Source organism: Chenopodium album, chromosome 6, assembly GCF_948465745.1.
Source record: "Chenopodium album chromosome 6, dcCheAlbu1.1, whole genome shotgun sequence".
NCBI lineage: Eukaryota > Viridiplantae > Streptophyta > Magnoliopsida > Caryophyllales > Amaranthaceae > Chenopodium > Chenopodium album.
In genome coordinates, this window is record NC_137839.1 from 11,271,573 (window position 1) to 11,291,582 (window position 20,010).

General features: G+C 33.3%; 1 protein-coding gene across 1 annotated transcript; it reads right to left on the reverse strand.

Moving 5' to 3' along the window:
• Positions 1-1,536: 1,536 nt before the first annotated feature.
• LOC145635853 (putative beta-galactosidase) lies at positions 1,537-7,301 on the reverse strand. The gene is made up of 18 exons (XM_081687223.1): positions 7,005-7,301; positions 6,717-6,812; positions 6,491-6,603; positions 5,931-5,997; positions 5,657-5,749; positions 4,919-5,062; positions 4,532-4,620; positions 4,319-4,424; positions 4,121-4,205; positions 3,911-4,029; positions 3,651-3,815; positions 3,341-3,513; positions 3,160-3,248; positions 2,955-3,064; positions 2,746-2,856; positions 2,556-2,663; positions 2,239-2,444; positions 1,537-2,155 (listed from the first exon to the last, which is right to left on the reverse strand). Exons 1-18 carry the CDS (start codon positions 7,185-7,187, stop codon positions 2,044-2,046), a joined length of 2,169 nt encoding a protein of 722 aa, XP_081543349.1. The 5' UTR covers positions 7,188-7,301; the 3' UTR covers positions 1,537-2,043.
• Positions 7,302-20,010: the final 12,709 nt, after the last annotated feature.

Sequence of the window (20,010 nt, forward strand, 5' to 3'; positions counted from 1 at the left end):
GTAAATACACATTTTTGGGGTTATAATTGTCACAACACTATTCATAAGAGCAAGATTCTACTTTTTATAAAGTAGGGAAATAGGTGAGATTATCTTATTAGACCGGAACCTCTCACAGGTCAATCCTAACGAGGATTAAAGAAGGAATTCCTTTCTTTAAAGGTAGAAGGCTCAATTCTTACCATTGGGTCAAGCTTTACTTGTTTTTTATTTGGTTCAATTAGAAGTTTAGAACCCTGTATTGAGATTATTGACCTCTTACATGGAGTATTTCATATGATTTATGAATTTATGTAGCTATGTGACTTAAAAGTCCCATGACCTTACAATTGAACGTAATATTGATCATCCATCTATCAAAATAGAGATGACATTGGTACTCGTCCAAGGCTAGGAACCTTAAAGTCCTATTAAGGTAATGAAACTTGACTCCACATCGGTTATATGGGGGTTGATGTGGGTTTTTATGGGATTATGGGATCTCCTCCCTTAAGCTACCATATGGAGTTGGGATGTTTCAATTCTCTTGTGATCTTGTATCAGAAAAGCTCCTACATGATTGTGAGTTTATATATTTTTTTTTCCTGATACTTTGTTACCTAATTTTGATACTGGTTAATTTTTGTATGCAGAAGTACAAAAGTATACCTTATTATTCATTACAAGTATTCTCTTGCACCCTTTTCTTTTACTTGAACTGCCCTCTTAAACATCGAGTAAATGAAAAGCTAGGTTGCACGGAAACTGAAAACGGAAACGGAGACGGGGAAACGGGGAATCGGGGAAACGGAAATTTTAAAATTATGGGAAACGGGGACACATTAAAAATACATAAATAAATACATTTAATCAGAATAAAATACCAAATAAACTTGCAAAAAAATAAAAATAAACAGATATTTCGTTCTGTAAATTGCAAGAACTCCTTTTTTTCCAAATTAAATACAAGAAAAACATCAAATTAGTGAAATCGTTCGGTGGTAGTTAGATCGACTTTGTTCTAGCTAGGCGGTGATGGCAGCAAACATGGATCTCCAAAGCATGGAAACGACAATTATAGAAACAACTCAAATAAATATGCTGCTTGACTGTTCGTAATGTGTGAATATAAGGGTTTAATTGCTTTCTATTAAAGGGGAAACGCTTATTTACATCTTTAATTAAGTTTCCCACAGGTTTTCGAACTGTTAAATTATGCGAGACGCTTCACAAAACAAGGAAACTCCATGAGCCGTTTCGAAACGGGTTTCGAAACGTAAGAGGTTTCGGAAACGTTTCGGAAACGATACGTGGCTAAAATTAAGAGTTTCCGTGTATTAATGTAACTTCCTCAATCATAGAGATGTAATCGTGAAAGTTATTATAAGTGTAGCTTACACTACTTGTTTTTAGCAATTTCTGGTGTTGCTTGTCTTCAAAAACTTCAAATGTAGGAATTTTTTTTCCAAAAAAAGACCAATAGTAAACCGGCTGACATCAAACACACATTTATCTGACCTGAAAACAACCTGATTGACTGAATTGACAAATAGGTGATGAGTATAACAGAATTGTATTGCTTAATTAATGAGAAAATGGTAGCACACATTATAAAACACACCAAGGATGCATTTTATACTACGAATTTCACTGATAGTATGAACATAGGCTGAAATGCTAGGTATACAAATGAAGATGAATATAGAGCGTATCATGTCAGAACAATTTTCTGCTCTGAATGTTACAAACAAGAGCTAGGTATATTTTTTTGTTCATTCAAGCCCCTAAAATTTCTTACAATAAGAAAGCTACATCTCCGAATCTGTTGTGTATTTATGTACAAACTACAACTTAGTTGGCAGTTTTTTTGACAGCAGTTGCATTCGGCTTTAATCGAATGGCCTGTAAAACGGAGATATAGCAGCACAGATCCACCTCTTGGTTGATTCTCAGCCAAGGGTGCTTATCATATACCAGAAACAGAATCAAACATGAACGCTATGTACCATCTTGTAGTTAAGTAAACCAAGTGATCATATCCAACAGCAGATTTTGAGTCTGCAGTTACTTAGCTGTTCTTTTCACCAATGAAATTCCTCTTGGATCACCACCCATCTCTTCGAAAACAACCAGAAGATTGCCACTTGGTTTCAACCATGAGCGTGGAACATGGTACCTATAATATGAAATATATATTTGTGACAAGCACTAAGATAATATATAAGTAGGAAATATTAAAGAGACGGGGATTTTCTTTACCATCTTTGGGAGGGCTTTCCACACTCGCCTAGGCATTTAGTTTCAGTGAAAGTTCCTGCATAATTGCACTGCCCACATTTGCCACTCGCTTTGTTTGCAGGCCAATGGCGACCAATGCTTTCACCATTTATCCACATTTTCCCTTTTCCCATGCTGCTCATATCTATAGCCAATGGATCACTTCCTGCTGGTGCATTGAATGTAGTCTGAATATGGGGAGCAGAAGTCAGAAATCGCTCTTGTAAGGCTGAGTATTTTTTCAATAACCATCAGTGAAGAGAAGAAACAGAACGGTTGTTTTACTTGGATATCCTTACCTTATACCATGTCAATGGCTGTTTTTGCGCCACTGCTGATTGCTCCCACTCCACTGAAGAACTTCCACTGATAGTGTGTAGACCAAGTTGTTCACCCTTCATTCCAACCTGCTCACAGTAGTACATGTTAAGATATTTTATTCCTAGGTAACTTTTAGGTCTTTTTCCTAAAGTGTGAACAAAGACAGACCTTGTAAGACCATTTTGATCTTGTCAAGTCCCATGTTCCTTCGCGCAGACCCTGCAGTGTTACTGGACCTAGAACCCCTTGATTATACCTTTCGAAGTGTGCACCAACGTTCTGAAGGAATTCAATAAAATCAGATAAGTTAGCATGAAGGAAAGGTGACAACTGCAAGTGAGTCAGTCAGAAAAACACTTCTCATGATAGAAACTAACCGCAAGTCCTACTGCAGCACTCAATAATGAAATTTTGTTCAAACCAGCCCTCAATGGCACCTTCTGGCTAAATGTCAACTGTGGTTTCTCCAGTGAGCCATAAGCAGTACCTGAAAATCATAGGTATCGGCAAGTTTAACAATAAAAAATGTAAAATGAACAAGTATTACAAGTTGGAGAGCAATGTCATACTATCTCTTTCTACCTTGAAATTGGCCATTGACAAACACATGTAAAGTATGTCCTGCTGACATAACTGTGAGAATTGGTTCTTCTGAGGTTTTCACAGTAACACTGGAAAATGCGAAGTAAATCAGAAATCAGCAAAACAATCATGACACAGTGAAAGAAAAGGCGACATATATCAAATAGAGGAAGACACATACTCTGTCATGTACCACAAGTAGTCAGAGTTATCTCTAGTCACATTCAATTGTTCGTACAACCCTGAACCTGAGAAAGTACTGTCATCATCAGCTGTTGGAGTTTCATCAATGTATGATTGCCAGGAGAAACCACTGATTGGTGTCATCTTTGCATGGTAGCGTGGAGCTGAAACCTGTAGAAAAACAAGTAAGCATAAGGTTCACAACAAAGCCGAGCTTTCAACATTGTTCCCCAAGGGATGTTTTCTGACTTTGAATCTTAAGGAGAAACAAGGGACAGTGAAGAACAAAATTTTGATGATTTACGTACCCTTGCAGTGTTGTACACTTCTTTCTTGCAATCAGGAAGGATGCTAATGGACCATGGAGGAAGCTCATACTGTGTGCCACTGAAGGTAACTTTCACACTCCACTGCGTGTCATAGTTTGCCAAGAAGGCTGCACAGCTCCCTGAATTTGAGCTGTAGACGTGAGCCTGCAGAAGGTTTTTTTCAATCAAATTAGCCATAAAATAAACAAATAATTGTTCAGAATGCGTTTACAGACTGCAGTGCAGTTTAGTCTAATTACCTCTTGGTTTTTCCCGAGTTTTGTCACTTTTGCATCTGCAGAAACTAAGGCAGGCTCACACATTTTGATTGCTCTGTGCAGATTTTTCAGGTGAGTGTATTTTGGTTCCCTTGGTAAACCTATTCATATATCAAAATTCAAATATTACACAAACTATTAACCAATACAAAATTACTTCTTGATTATAGTTTACTGTCCTAATGTGATTACCATATTCATCAAGTGGAGCATCATAGTCATAGCTCGTAGCAACAAAACGACCAGCAGTGTTGCCAAAGTTTGTCCCTCCATGAAACTGAGGCAAACAAGCAAGTAAAGAATTGAAGCAAGTTCATTGATGGTAAGTTTTTTGAGTTCATGGACTGTCCAACATGTATTGACAGTTGATAATCAGTTGAAATTTTTTACCATATAATAGTTAACAAATGAACCACCATTTTGTATAAATCTTGCAACTGAAAAGGCAACATCTTCTGCAGGTCTGTAAGGAACTGCTCCACCAAACTTTGTGTACCTTAAGAAATCATATAAGTAAACAATTTCAGAAACTAATTATGATCAAAAGAAGAACGAGATGGGAAAAATATGACAAAAGGCGTTGTATGTGTAAGTGTGACATACCAGCCAGTCCAATTTTCTGTCCACATCTTGGGTTTGGATTTGGAGTTTGGTACAAAATTTTCGCAGTAGAAGCCATTGCAAGTGTTAATCTGTCATAGTCAAATGCCAAAAAGTGGTTAGTGAATGAAAGTATTGGGTGCAACTCAATCAAGGAATATGATGCTAGGTGAAAATAGTACCAAATAGAAACATTTGAATAACAGAAAGTTGGTGGAAAATCATTTCAAACCAACTTTTTTTGATCAATTATTACATATGGTAGATTGGTAAGTAAAACCTTTAATGATATGAAAATAATTGGTAAGGGAGTTTGTAAAGCAAAATAATAAAAACGCGAAGGCAATCATGACTGTGCAATGCTAAAACACACTTAGGAGTCGGACTTACAACATCACCAGGGGCATCATCCTGCTTGCACATGATCCAAGGTACACCAGCATTGAGACCCTCAGCCATTTGAGCTGCCCATTTTGTGTAAGCCTTACCAGGTGCACCTATTTCCCATTCTACTGGTCCATACTCATTTTCTATCTGTTGTGTAGTAAAATTGTAACAAGTAATGAGTTAAAAGATTATTAAAATTGTGATACAATATCAAAGAGGAAAAATAAGTTTTAAGTCAATTCACAAGATGATAATAACATCATGGTATGGCGCAATTTATAAGAATATTTTAACTTGTACGAGGTATATTAAAATGTCACATCTTTGATAACGTCACATCAGTTACTTTATGAGATACGGAGTAAATAATACTATATGATAAAGTATACATGACGTATTTTAATGAAAGAACAATAACAATCATTGAAATTTTTGTCTTAATAGAACACGGATACAATTTCAATCACATGTTATTAGACTATAGGAAAATATCATTTTCCAAGGATGATAGATAGAATATACTGTACATTTTATCTTATATATCACGAGATTACTAAATACTCCGTACCTTGCATGGTGCAAAGAAAGGATAGACAAATAACAATCATTAGAATTTTCGACAATAATTAGAATTTACGATGTCCTTAAAATAATATATAATAATTACTCTTAAAAGACAGTTTATAACTACTAATGGATGAACTTTGACAAAGAATAGAATCATTAGTCCAAATTTCAAACCTGAGACAGTATAATTGGACCTCCTTGCCAATGGAACAACTTTTCAGCCTTCATCATGTTGACTATCTTTGCTGTGAAATCTTGCATTTTTTCCTTCATTGTACAAAATTTTCAAAAAGATAAAACAAACATTTTAGCCACAAATTTTACTAAACTTTTATGTGAATAAAAAACTTAAGATATAAGAAAAGATGAATTAGAATTCCCAAAAAAGACAAAAATGAAATGAAAAAAAGAATTAATTTTAAACAATAAAAACAAATTAGTGACTCACTTTGAAAGGTCCATTGTCAGTTCTAAATTCAATGCCAGGCACATACTTGAGCCACACAGGAAACCCCCTGAATATGAAACAAAACAATTATCCATTATAAAAATATTAATTAATAAATAACCACATTATTGAAAAATAAAATACTTTCTGAAAAAAAAAGTGGTTGAGTGAATATTAGACAAAAGGAAAGCACCATTCACTTTTCCTGTACACTAATTTATGGCACTAAGTATGATTTATTAATTTTATCTATTTTGATCCTTGATTAGGTCATCTCGAATGACTTTGTGTTCACCTAAGTCAATTGTCCTTTATTGAGAACTACTCTTTATTAGTTACTCTTACAATGCATTGCATAAGTTAAGTGTCTTATTTTTTAAGAGAACGATCTTTGATTGCTTATGAGTTTAGCACTTTAGCCTATGTGACATTTCTTAACGTAACTTTATTTATATAAATTTCTTGCTTATACTTCGTAATATGAAAAAGTGATCCAATAATTTGAAATTAACTACTTCGTATATAATTGCCAATGTTAAAAGTAACAAATTTTGCATTACCCAAAGTTCCACTCAGCACAAACAAAGGGTCCAATTCTGAGATGAACGTAAAGTCCAGCTTGCTGTATTAGCTTAATAAACTTTACTAAATCATATCTTCCTTCAAAATTAAACTACAAAACAAAATCAAATAAAACAAAATTAGTCAATATATTACAAAATTAGTATAATTCTAAATAAACTAGTAAAAAAAAAAAAAAAGGTGTGAATTTCCAATTTTGAGTACCTTGCCAGGAGAAGGCTCATGCCCATTCCAGAAAACATAAGTTTGAATAACATCCAATCCATTTTCCTTAGCTTTTTGTACAAGATCAGGCCACATCTACAATCATCAAACAACAACAAAAATTATGTACAAAATTTTTACTACTATATACCAAGTTTTTATAAAATTTTCATTTTTACCCGAACTTCCTATAATACCCTTAATGAGGTAACATAGTGACAAAATTATGTACGAGTGATATGCATATCAACGAGACAAATCAGACAACCCCGTAAAAAACATAATTACCTCGGGGGTGCTCCTGGGGTAATGAATGGACCCAGAGAGGAGAATCCTCCTCTGTTTATTGATAGTAATAGCTTTATTATCATACCAAACATTCCCATAAACAGGGGAAATCATTGAAAAACATATGTAACACAACATGATTAACATAATCATATTGTTAAATCCCAACATTTTTATTTTCATAATTGGGATTATAATTTTTTTGGGAAAATGAAAAGAAGAAGAAGAAGAAGAATACAATGGAGTAAAGGGTTGTTTGGTTAATTAGAGGAGAGAGAAAAAAAGGGGGAAGTTGAGTTATTGGTTAAGTTTGAAGTTGGAAGAAATGGGAGGGTGAGAAGCTGAATTTAAACACATTTTTGTGGGCCCATTTTTTTGTGTTAGAACCTCTCTGACAAGGAAAGTTTTCCTTTAAGATTTCATCCAAACATGGTATATTATTATACTTTATTATTATTATTAAAATTTGTTTTCTTTTCTTCAATTTGTAACAAACATACTACTGCAATTTTTATTTTAAGTAAAGAAGTTCATGGGGGAGAAGAGAGATTAGAAAGATAAGGTTTAACTATTTTTGAATATAGGCACCCAATTTGGCGTAGGATATGATTACTGTTTGTTGAGTAGTTAAGTCACATTTTGGATTCCCATGATTCTCTTTAGAAGAGATGCATAGAACAAATGCATGAGCCGGGCTAGACTTCTCTTCCAACTCGGCTCATGTATCGTGCTAGCATGCTTTTAAGTTGTGTTTTAAATAGAAAAAGAAAAAGGCGTCTTGTGCTATTAGCATCATACTTTTTATTTTCGATTTTTATTTTGTAAATGGATCAAATAAATGAATTGAAAAGGTAGATCGAGCTATTTTATTTATGTCAAGCTTATGCCAAAATTTGTAAGTGATGTTCATTCATAGTCCATGACACTAACTTGACTTTTATGGCATACATGCGTTAACTTGGGCTATTATAGTGACGTGATGGCTCAGCCTATGTCCAATTAAACTATCTCCTTTTTCGAATTAAAAGATAATAGGCACCAATTATTTAATTTGCTCCTAACTGTTTGTTTCATTTAGATGACACTTAATTACTTCTTAATTTTTGGCAAAGAAAAGTGATGTAACTAAATGCAATTAAATGCGAGAGTAAAGTCGTGATTCTTTTTACAAAATAATATAATTTGTAGTGCATGGTAAACTCAAATGAACAAACTAAAAAGGAGATTGGAGCTAGTACATATATAAGATGTCATACTATACAAATTATGTACTCACTTAATTAGTTAAGTACTCGTAGTATGGTAGTATAAATGTTTGTTTGGGTTAAAATTATCAAACATATCGGAAATAAAAATTCTTAATAATCAGAAAATTGTCAATTTTTTTTTTTTTTTTTTTTTTTGTGAAGAAAAAAATAATTAATTACTTCTCAATTAATAACCATACTCTCAAGTTCTATTCAAAAAAAAAAAAAAAAAAAAAAAAAAAAAAAAAAAAAAAACTCTCAAGGTAAGTTTAACCTAACTCTATGTACATTAACAAAAGAAGTAGACTATATGACAACACCGTCAATTTCAACTTTGACCTACTGCCATTATTATATTTGTTGTTCAATCATACAACAATATCAATGTTTTCCGAAGAAAAAAACAACACTATTTATAATTCAATCAATTTTCTATTGAAGTTTTTTAGAAATGTCAAATGATCCAACAACTCCTTTAGACATTGAGATTGAGAAAAATGAAATGAACAAAACTTGTAAATTAAATTACAACGAGCAACCACTGCCCACTACTAGCTTATTAGCCGTCTTTTGTTGCGCATTAGATACATTGTTGGCCACTTTGGTTCATAAACTAAATTGATAGTGATTTCTGATATAACTTCAACTTCTTGTTAAAAAGTCGTAGCGATTAGTTATATATGCTTTCACCAACATTATTATGTCTCTTAGCAAATGATATGATATATTAACAATCAATTATTAACTCTAAATTATCTTTCAAAAAAAATTAACTCTAAATTAGGTCGATCATTCAAATTAAATATTCATATCAACAAAAGAAAATTATATATACATACTAATTAATTATAGAACTACTTATACTTCCTCCGAGAGAGTGAGAAATAGCTCAAGTGGTTAGAGTTTCCCTCCCGATCCTAGGAGGTCCTGGGATCGATTCTCACCCCCGCCCCTATGGCTCTCTAAACACCAAAAAAAAAAAACTTATACTTCCTCCGTTTCTAAATACTTGTGGTAGTGAGCTTCATTTCTTCATGCGCGGAGTTTTAGGAGAAATTAGAAAAAATAATATAATATGGAGGTAGTGAGGACAAAGAATATGAAATTAATAAAATATAATTTACGTTGGGTCCACTATGTGAGATAAATGAATTAAATATTGTAAAAGCTTTCCAAATGAAGAAATGGAGCAAGTATTTAAAAACAGCCAAAAAAGGAAAATGGAGCAAGTATTTAAAAACGGAGGGAGTAATATAGAATATTTTATTACTGGCTCATTTTGACTTTTCGTGATCTCCAAAACGCGTTTTAAAACAGCTATATCTCCATTTTCATACGTGTAGAAATTATGAAAATAAAATGTTAATAATAAATATAATGAGATGACGAATGCAACAAAATCGCATCTGACTATATTATCTCTCGGTATTATATTACTTGCTCCATCACCACAAGATATTAGATAGTCATCTTAGGCAAAGAGGGTAATTTTAAATCGCCTTCAAGTTGCCCTAGTAGCTTCGTTGTCCTATTAACTTCAAAAAGGGTAACTACAATCTTTCGCCCTCCTTGATAGAAACCAACAAGGCAAAGTACAACTCGCCCTCCTTAATCGATTTATGTTGCCCTCTTTGATCTTTTTTCTTGTAGTGCATTTGCCTTTTTTACACTATTCATTTGACCTACACTTTGACTAATGATTGTGATTTATACATAGAAAAACAATATAGTCTTGTGATTATTTATTGGAATTGTCTCAATGACTGCATTATTTATTTTCAATTGTTATAATTTATACTTCATGATAATGAAAGATAAATTAAAACTAATTAAATATTTGTGTTGGTTTACATGCCTGAGAAATGAAACAAATTATACTACCTAGGGGGTATAATTAAAGATTTTAAAATTTAACCTAGGACAAAAAATGAGAGACTTGAGGACGCATGTTTTATGAATGATTTCTGTTAGGGCCTATAATTAGTGTTTATATTTTATAGTTAACGGACCTATTTCTTGAGCCCTAATCACTTGTATAAATACTCTACTCTACACTCAAATGAAACTACGGAAAATATTTTAGTGACATGGTATCGAAGCCAAAATCATTCTAATCCCTAAAATCAATTTCTACTTTCTACATTCTAATCCCTAAATTAATTTCTATCATAATCTCTACAATCAAATTTCTGGATTTTTTTTTTTTTTTAATCATGCAATTTCTACGAATCTTCTTGCTGTTCTAAATCAAATCCTCAAATTAAATTAAATTAAAAAAAAAAAAAAAAAGTACCACAACATTATACTCGACTTGAACGACATTTGTTTTGTTGTATTACGTGGTGTGTGTGTGTCAAAGTAAATAAATAAATAAACGTCGAAGCAAGACCTTTCCTTTCCATATTCTTAATTCAAAGAAAAGCTTGCTAATGAATAGTGTAAGGAAGTGGTAATCAATTAAATACTAAGGAAATCTAATGTGTACCTAACAAAATACATCACTTGCATGGAATGTGATCACTACGCACAAATATGATTATGATTGTAAATTAAATACAACATTATCTGGTCTGCTAAATTATACGAGTATGTAGTCACTTTTTATTGATTAAGTTGGAAAACTGAATCAACCTAGTCAACTTCTTTTGATTCTCTTTGTAAGCTAATTAATTTGAAATTCGAGCAAGTTTTTAATTTACTCTATTAATGTAGTACGATTTTGGTTGCAATTTCTTCTTTATCAAGGAAATTACTATTTATTAGTGACATGCGCTTCGACCTAATAGCAATAATTGGCTCATTGACACAAACTTGGCATTGATTTATATCTTAACAAGCATTATTTGGCTACTAGAACTTAGCTATCAATCTAATTGATTATCAATTTATACTATCTACATACTTTTGTAAGAACTATCTCATGTAATGCCCATCATTTTGAAATTAATTCCACAAACGTGTACTACTTTTGTTGTATAAATTTCTATCTAATTCTCGTTTCTGTTCGTTCCATAAAATTCTAACCACTTTTCATTATTGATTTCAGCCCACACACTTTTCCCTACGACCCTACCGGAAATCTCCTCTTTTCCTTAAAAGCAAATGGTCCCGTAAATTACACAATCTTTTTTATTGCACAAATGTACACAAAGTAAGTTGATAGAACTTTAAATTAAATAGTAATGGAGGTTATATTTCTTCATTGTTTTTCTTTTCAAGGCGATATTACCTCTTAAGTGGTAACGAAAACTTGGTTGAATGGAAAATTATTATAATGATCATTGGCAAAGGACATGTTCATAAAGTAGTAACTCCATTTTATGTTGGAAGTTCTTGATATAAAAACAAGAGTGTTGGGGAAAAACAAAGTGAGAGAGAAAAACAATTGAGGAGAAAAAGTCCCACATTGATTGGGGAGTGAGGTGTTTCCTTGTTATTATATTGTAGTGCTTTATCACTACTTAGTTGAGTGAGTTGGAGGTGTGTGTTACTCCACACACACGCGCGCGCGCGCGCCGAGCCGGGTCGGGCTCGGGACTTGGGGAAGGGGAATGCGATGCGCGGGCGTGGGTCCTTGTTATCTTTTTGGAGAAATTTTATTTCCCTTTCTTTGTTAAACAGAATATTCCTTTTTATCTGTTGGGATTATTCTTTTCTGACTGTTGGGATTACGGAATTAATTCAGTCATTAATTCCTTGATTGTAGCTGACTGATTAATTCTTTGTTTCTTGCCTCGGTTGTTGACTGACCAAATTAATCTGGTCATTTTCTTGGCCAGATTCTTCCCACCTTTTATGCTTCCCGTTTTTCCTCTTCAGCCTATAAATACTCGGTGGTTTTCTAAGTCTAAACACACAACACAATCAGTCTTCTCTCTTCTCTAAAATTATCTAAACACATGTTCTCCTCGTTCTGTTTTCTGGGCAAGTATTCTGAGTTCCAGTCGGGTTTGTGAGTGCACATAAACTCCGGCGCCATGCTTATCCTGGAGGGCGACCGCAACTGTCTACTGCACCGGGAGGTAGCGCGGAATCGTCTTTTAGGTCAGTGGTTCTCCACGACGCGGCTATTGTCAGTTTGGTTCACGCATCAAGAGATAAGTTAATTCTGTTTTATTGCTTATTAGTATAACATTTTCATTATTATTTATGCGTTGCAAATAGGTAGCTGTTATAGTCGCTAGAAAATATTTAAGATTATCAAATCTTTAAGGAACTCTCTTGATATTTCTTAGGTTAATTTTGTAGGGTTTTAGGTACTCTAAGCGGAATTTCATGAATCTCATTCATACGCACCTAAACAGGATCTCATGCATATACAAATAAAGAATCACATAATAGTTTAGAATTAACCTTTGATGCGTGAATTTCCAAGCTTTCTTCTACCTTCTTGCGGAGATTAGAGCCCCAGTTGTTGCTCCTCTAATATTGGTCCACAAGTGTAGATTGAACCTCCACCAATGCTAGTTGGACGGGAGATATTAATCTCCTCTTCTATGGAGAGCTTCTAATCGGTTGTAGAGAGAGAGAGGAAGGGAAAAATATTACGTTGTTTCTTTTTGAGAGATGAACGTATGTTCTATTTTTCCCCAAGCCCTTTATTATATATAATCATATTATCTAATTAGGGCAAGACTTATTCCTATCTTACTCCGTATGGCCAGTCTTTCACTAAGCCCAACTTTTGGACTCGGTATTCATGTTCGACCTAACACTGTAACGTGTGACCTCATAGGATCCATTTAGTTGGCATTGGTTTAACCCAATGATCAATATTGATCTCTAGCAAGACGTAAAGATGACCCAACTAAAAGAATTTATTATCTCCATAATACGATCCATATTATATTAGTCATTGGACGAGAGTCGAGGACACATTTCCTTCAATCTCCCACTTGTGTGAGACAAGCGTGCAATCTTCAAATTCCTTAAGTCTCTTAGTGTCCAATTTGATAGTATGATTACATCTCTATGTCATCCATACTAGCGTTCAAATTATTTCTTGAAATCCGAGTTCGAATTGCTAAACAAATGATTATCTAGTAATCCATTTGAGCACGGCCATGCATTTCCAATCCTTACTCTTCAAGAGGCCAAGACACCCATCCTATCTAACATAGGAGGACCTATTCAATCTTGTGGCAACCAAAACTCCCACTCAACTTTTAGCGCAACCCGAGTGTCGCCTTTATAGTCCCCTTTTACGGCATGACGTTTGACAACATCAAGGTTACACTAATCATTGAATTGAGTAGTGTTCCACTCATGTCTAAGGAATCCACTAATATAATTTGCAAAGTTTTTCCAAAACTTCTAAGTAGGTCAGTTCAATCTGTATCAACCATACAAATCCATATAATTAACTGAACATCTCTATGTTCCCATAGCCCATGAAACTTCTCTATCAATCAATCTTATATGCTATTCCTCTTCAATAAGTCATTTATGTCCAGTTTAACGACTTGGATTAGGAACTTAAATATTCCATGAATTCAGTTCACTTATGGGGTTCCATTATTCATCAAATCACGCATTTGACAAACCCATTGAAACTCATAAAATATTTTGGACATTTTATTTAATACTAAACCAGGATTAAATAAGTATGAAACTTTGTTTCACATTGATAAACATAGGGAGAACACAATTGATAGTTTTGCAACTGTGTCCAATACACAATCAAAGCCATCTAATATGCTCAATTTTTGTTGAACCTAATATGACTTTCATATTTAGGCTTCTGAAATAGTTTAGTTAACAAATTTTGAGACATTCTCATCCATATGAACTTTGCGACCTTTTCTTTTATGATAGTTTATCTCCATATACTTAGACGTTGCCTTTTGTTCTTCTCCAACTACTTCAGGAAACTCTTAATTCTATAATTTCCAATATCACATATCAGAATTCGATTGAAAATTGCATACATGCATCAAATGAGTATAATGCGTAGCCTTTATGACGAATCCTTTGCAAATGCACAAGGAATGTCACTCATTCGCTAAATCTCATCAGTCTCTGCTTTGCACTGAGTCTTGATAAGCAATGTGCTATTGACAAGGTAAAGTCGTATCCCCTAATCAAAAATAATTCCTAAGTCCTCTAACTAAAGTAGATAGGGAAGTAGGGTCGATCTCCACAAGGAAACAAGTCTTTTTACTTCTAATTAATTATTATAATCTAAATTATTTAAGTAACCAATATTTATGAATGAATAAGAAACTAAACTAAAAAGAGTAGGAATAGGGAGAAAATAATATATAAAGGATCTAGGGCGTAGGTTCACCAATAAATAATACTCCAGGGTAAAATAGGGTAATCAATCATTGACATTGCATAGATAGCAAGATTAACAGGCTCTCGCAATTTACTAATCAACATAGATCTAACAGGCTCTCGCAATTTACTAGATCTAAGTTCTTATTGAAAATACCCTTTAATATCAAATAACATCTGCTCGATTCATCAATTTAATATTGCTATACTTTTACAAGCCGCAATTGTAAAACATTAAAACAATCCAATAAGAAATTATCATGCAATACCAACAATCAATAATAGTCAATCATCAATGCATCAATTAACCAGATTGTAAAGGGCTCTCGCTACTTATTACAATCACACAATTAATTTACCGGTATTAAATCTCATCTCTCTATTCTTGACTTAACCATTTATAAATTAACTTGCCTATTGAAACTAGACCTAAACATTAATTCTCATCTCTCGATTCTTGAATCAATATTGTCAAACTCATGCATAAAAGATAGGCCTAATCTAGTCACAGAGCATTAATTCAATCAATAGGAAATTAATCTAGCTAGCATTGATAATCAACAACAATAATTTACCCCTTCATATTATTTATTAGATCCCCATAAACCCTAGAAATTAAACTACTCACACATAATTAAATATAAACTAAACAAAGCAATAAAATAAATCATGATGAAAGCAATAAAATAAATAAGATTAAAGGAAGAGAACTCGTTACCAAAATAATCTGGAATTAATCAAAGAAATAAGAACAAAGGTTTAGAGAGAGAGTTTAGAGAGAGAAAGTCTAAGGAAGAAGATTAAGAGAAGAAGAAGTAGAAGAAGATCTAAGAGAAGAGATTCTTAATTATTCCGTACAAAACGTATTTAAAACAAAACTAAAACAACTCCTAATTAGAAACTAATTGCTCGTAAAAAATGCTTCTCCAAAAACACGCGCCCGATCGGGCTAGAGGCCGCCCGATCGGGCGCGCCTTTTTGCTAGCACATTCACCTCAGCAGCACCGCCCGATCGTGCTAACCCTCGCACGATCGGGCGCGCCTTGGGCCACTCGTCCTTGGCTTGCTGCGCTTCTTGCCCGATCGAGCTAAGCTTGCCCGATCGGGCCCTTGTGGCTCCTCGAGGCTTTGGACTTCCGATTGGGCTCGACTCCTCGGCCCAATCCGGATCTCCTCTTCGGATCTTGAATACTCGGTCCAAACCTCGGTATTCCAAATACCGAGCCCTTAATCACCGGCTCGATGGCTCTAGCCGGCCTTGGGCTCCAAAAGTGGTCGTGTTCCTCCAATGCTCGTAGTTGCTTCATAAAAATCCCGGAAAAATGCTCCAACAGTGCAATTCCCTGCAAAACTCAACCAAAACTACGAAAACACTAGAAAACACATATTAGTAATAAAAGTGGCCTGAAAGAGCCAAAAACACTACTAATAATGACCACGGGACGGGGGTAAAACACTATATAAAATAGACATATAGTGTAGTTTTTATTTGCTTTCTAATTTAGTTTTATTGCTTTCTTTATATATAAAAATACAAAAAAATTGAAAGAAATAAAAAAAATTCAAAAATACGTTCATAGAGTTGAACTTCATCAACCAAATCACATAGAGTTGAAATCACTAGAAGAGTCTGAATAGATATAAGCAATATTAGCAACGAAAGATTTCACCATAGTCAATACTATGAATTCGTTAAATCCTTTAGTGACTAATCAATTCTTGAAAAACATTTTTCCTTCCTTGTCTACTCTTTGCATTCAATGGTTCTCTCCCAATTCATGCAAATCAGCCAAGTGTCTCACACTCAATTTTTCAGACATGGAAACCATTTCAGATTTTCATTATACTAAGCTATTTTGTGACTCGTCAAATCTTACATTCAAAAATCAATATTTTAGAATTTCTTAACCATCGAACTTATTTCTCTGGCTTAGATTTACTAGACTTTGTGGGTTTATGCACAACAAGTGAAAACTTATTTTCAATGAAGAACAACATAAGAAGGGTATACATGGAATGTGGCCCTTGACACATGGTTACATATCCCATTACATTAATGAGATCACGTGTTGTTGTTTTTAACATGGTGTGAATCATGCTCATTTGTCGGTTCTCTCAAACACCTTCGAGACTTATACTCCCGGCCACTTGCCTTATCTCGAACACCTTCGAGACTTATACTCCCACTTGCCTTATGAAAAAGGGCCAATTGGGCCAATTAGCATAGGGTATGTTGCTCTTCTCAACCTATTCGAGAATTACTTCCACTTGCCTTTTAGAAATGACACCTTTTTTCAAAAAGGCACCAATTTAGAGTAACAAACAATTTGTCCTCAAAACATTTCGTGGTTGTAGTACCCTTGTACTAAGCTTTAGAATTCAACATTGCATTAAACAATTTAATACAAGTTTCTTATTCTTAAATTTGTAGAAAAACAAAATAAGAACTTCTCTTATCCATATCTTATATGATGTCTTATCTACGTTATGATTTGACGCAGTTTTAATTAGTGTAAAAAGCTCATTTTAAAATTGTATCCTTAGAACTATTGTTTGGAAGATAGGTACAGTTCATCATGAATTATGCTATATCTTATATAGTTTAATTCCTCCATTTGAAAAACATTTTCTTTTAGTGGAGTAGGTTGTAAACTAATTTTACAATCCTTGGGACGATCATCAAGTTCTTGGCTCAAATGCTCATCACTACGATCACATCATAAATGCTTTTGAATTCTTTCCAAGTCAACAATTTGACTCAAAAGTAAATTGTTACGATCATATCGCAATGTTTGTCAAGTCTTATTTTATTCTTCTTTTGAACCTTATTGAACTCCTTCAAAATTTTCAGATTCATGCTTCATGTAAGCATGTGTGATCATATTCAAAAGAAGTGTCCATGTTCATCTCTAGCCTGTGAACCTTAGGTTTCTTAATTACATCGTTATGTATTCAACCATGGGTTCACGTCACCTTTTCTCCAAAAGATAAACTTTTCAATCATCAAACTACAATAAGATTTGCATGCATTAATGGATTCATATTCTTATGATGTTAGAAGTCCATCCCTTCGGAGCTTCCATATGCAATTCTATTCGTATTTTGATCATATTGACATTTCTAGAAGTGATTCATACATAGAATTGGTTCATCTATATCTAACATATAGAACTCTTTAACCTATTTAGCATTTCAAAACATCCCTTGATTCAACTAAGCACAAAATAACATTTGTTCGATGCTTTGAATCTTTGACATTCAGTGGTAACTGCAATGGAATGATGTTTTGATTTTAGCAAGAATATAATAACGATTATTTATGTCGATGCTAAATTATATATAGTTAAGTGAAATTTAAAGTCATACATGTAAAACAACATTTGTTTCTCACATTGTAGATTTACTTTTCCCTTATCAAAGTTTTAACTCTTTAACTCAACCTCATTCTTCAACAAGAGAGTTAATCTTGACATCACATGTCAAATAAGTAGATTTTTGCTAAATCAATTTCTATAACTACTTGATGTGGAACATTTCCATTCTTTACCTTCCAACTGTATTTTATGGGGTAGTTTTCAATCTCTTGGAGTCAGTCCTCAATTTAAACATTTGCTATTCATAATAGCACTTGACAATTTAGTAGCCTTGTGATTAAGAATTGACAACTTATTTGTCTTTTCTTTATCCTTTGGCTTTTATTGTAGTCCCATCCTTCTTAACCCTTTCTCATTTGAACCATCTAGAACATTTCTTTCAAGCTCAAAATGATACTATGCTCAACTACTTTAAGCATCTTACATAATTTTGCCAAAACCATTCAATACAATTCATGTTGGAGTTTAATCTTGTATTTAACACCGCATGCAATAAGTGATGAATGATGTCACTTAAATTAGTCAACATTTGACAGTATGAAAATCCAAGTCATTCACCATGTTCAATCATATTGATCAAGGAAAAATATTGAGTTCTTCATGTGAGTCGCACTCATGTTGTCTTTAGAGGTCTTGTACCTCTCCATCGAGTCCAATCACTTGAAACGTTTTCAAAATGAGTCAATGGTGGAGCCATTCAATTATTCAAACCTTTTGAGTTCTTGGAAGCTATCATTAGACATGTGACATTATTAAATAGGTTTTAACACTCCTTTTAGCCTTTAAAATCCTTTTAGCAAAGCATGAATAATGGTTTACAGATACTCTTTTAGTTTTGAGAACGTTTCTCAATATTTCTTTCAATCGAGGAGATATTCATAACACAAAAATTAATCAATAAAGACATAATATTTGCAAATAATTACAAAGTTCAACTATGCTTATCGAAGTAGTTTATGATTCAAACATCCTTTGAAATCATTTTAGCTACTTTACACTATATTCATTTTGTGTCCCTTCATGAATAACGTGATTCCAAGATCCTATCCCTATGTAGCATTAAGCGGACGGAGGCCCTTCCTTAAGGTTACATTTTCAAGGTAAGTAAACTCCTTTACTAATTACAACTTCTTGTAATTCTTGGTTGGATAGATGACATCACATGTTCAACTATCCCCTTGCTTCAAAATCCAAAACGCTTTTGATGATTTTGTTGAGGGTGACCAAATTAAGTGTGCAAAATTCGCAATTTCACCTTACCTCCCAAGATTAATAATAATACCCTGCGGAGGCATGACCCATTACTATTAATCAAGGGTTTAATAAGTACTTTATATTTGGAAAAGCGAGCCTCAATATTTGTGGGACTTAAGTTTATTATGTTGTTATGAATCAGTGAACTCTAGCGCATTTGATAACAACATTCAGTAACCTTATATAAACATTTTAAGAATAATAATAAAATGAATAAAATTAAATATGAGCTAGTATGGCCCCTAATCCTAAGAACTAAGCTTGATTAGGCACCTCCTTGAACTCTTCATGGATCTCCATCCATCTTCATCATGGGCCTTCTCATCTTGGGCTCTTATTTGGATTAATCAAGTATTTAAATAATTAAAATAACTCATAATTAAAATAAATTACAAAAATACTTAACGATACGCAGATCGTATTTAAATTACAAAAATACACAATGATACGCAGATCGTATTTTCTAATTTAAACTTTGGGCCATACTAGTCATTTATAGCAATAATAATATATCATATATAACATACAATTGCCACATAATAAATCACATAGCATACTTTGCCTAAACTAAAATATCAGATATTCTTAATTAAGGCAACGTATATTTCAAAATATCACATATTTTAGGACACGATTAGATAATATCTCCATATTATTCATTCCCATAATTAAAATATCATATATTTAAATTAGGAATGAGATGAAATCAAATAAATATATAATCTAAGAAAATAAATCACATTTATATTCTAGGATTATCTTAACCAATTTAAAATTCCATCCTAATCTTTAGTTAACCATCTAATTTTAATTTGATTAAAAAAAATCAAATTATGGATAATCACATATTATACT

Coding starts and splice junctions, on each gene's coding strand:
- LOC145635853 (XM_081687223.1), bottom strand. CDS start 7,187: ATGAAAATAAAAATGTTGGGATTTAACAATATGATTATGTTAATCATG. Junction 6,604..6,716: donor ATGAGCCTTCTCCTGGCAAG/GTACTCAAAATT, acceptor TTTGTTTTGTAG/TTTAATTTTGAAGGAAGATA. Junction 2,664..2,745: donor GATCAAAATGGTCTTACAAG/GTCTGTCTTTGT, acceptor TACTGTGAGCAG/GTTGGAATGAAGGGTGAACA.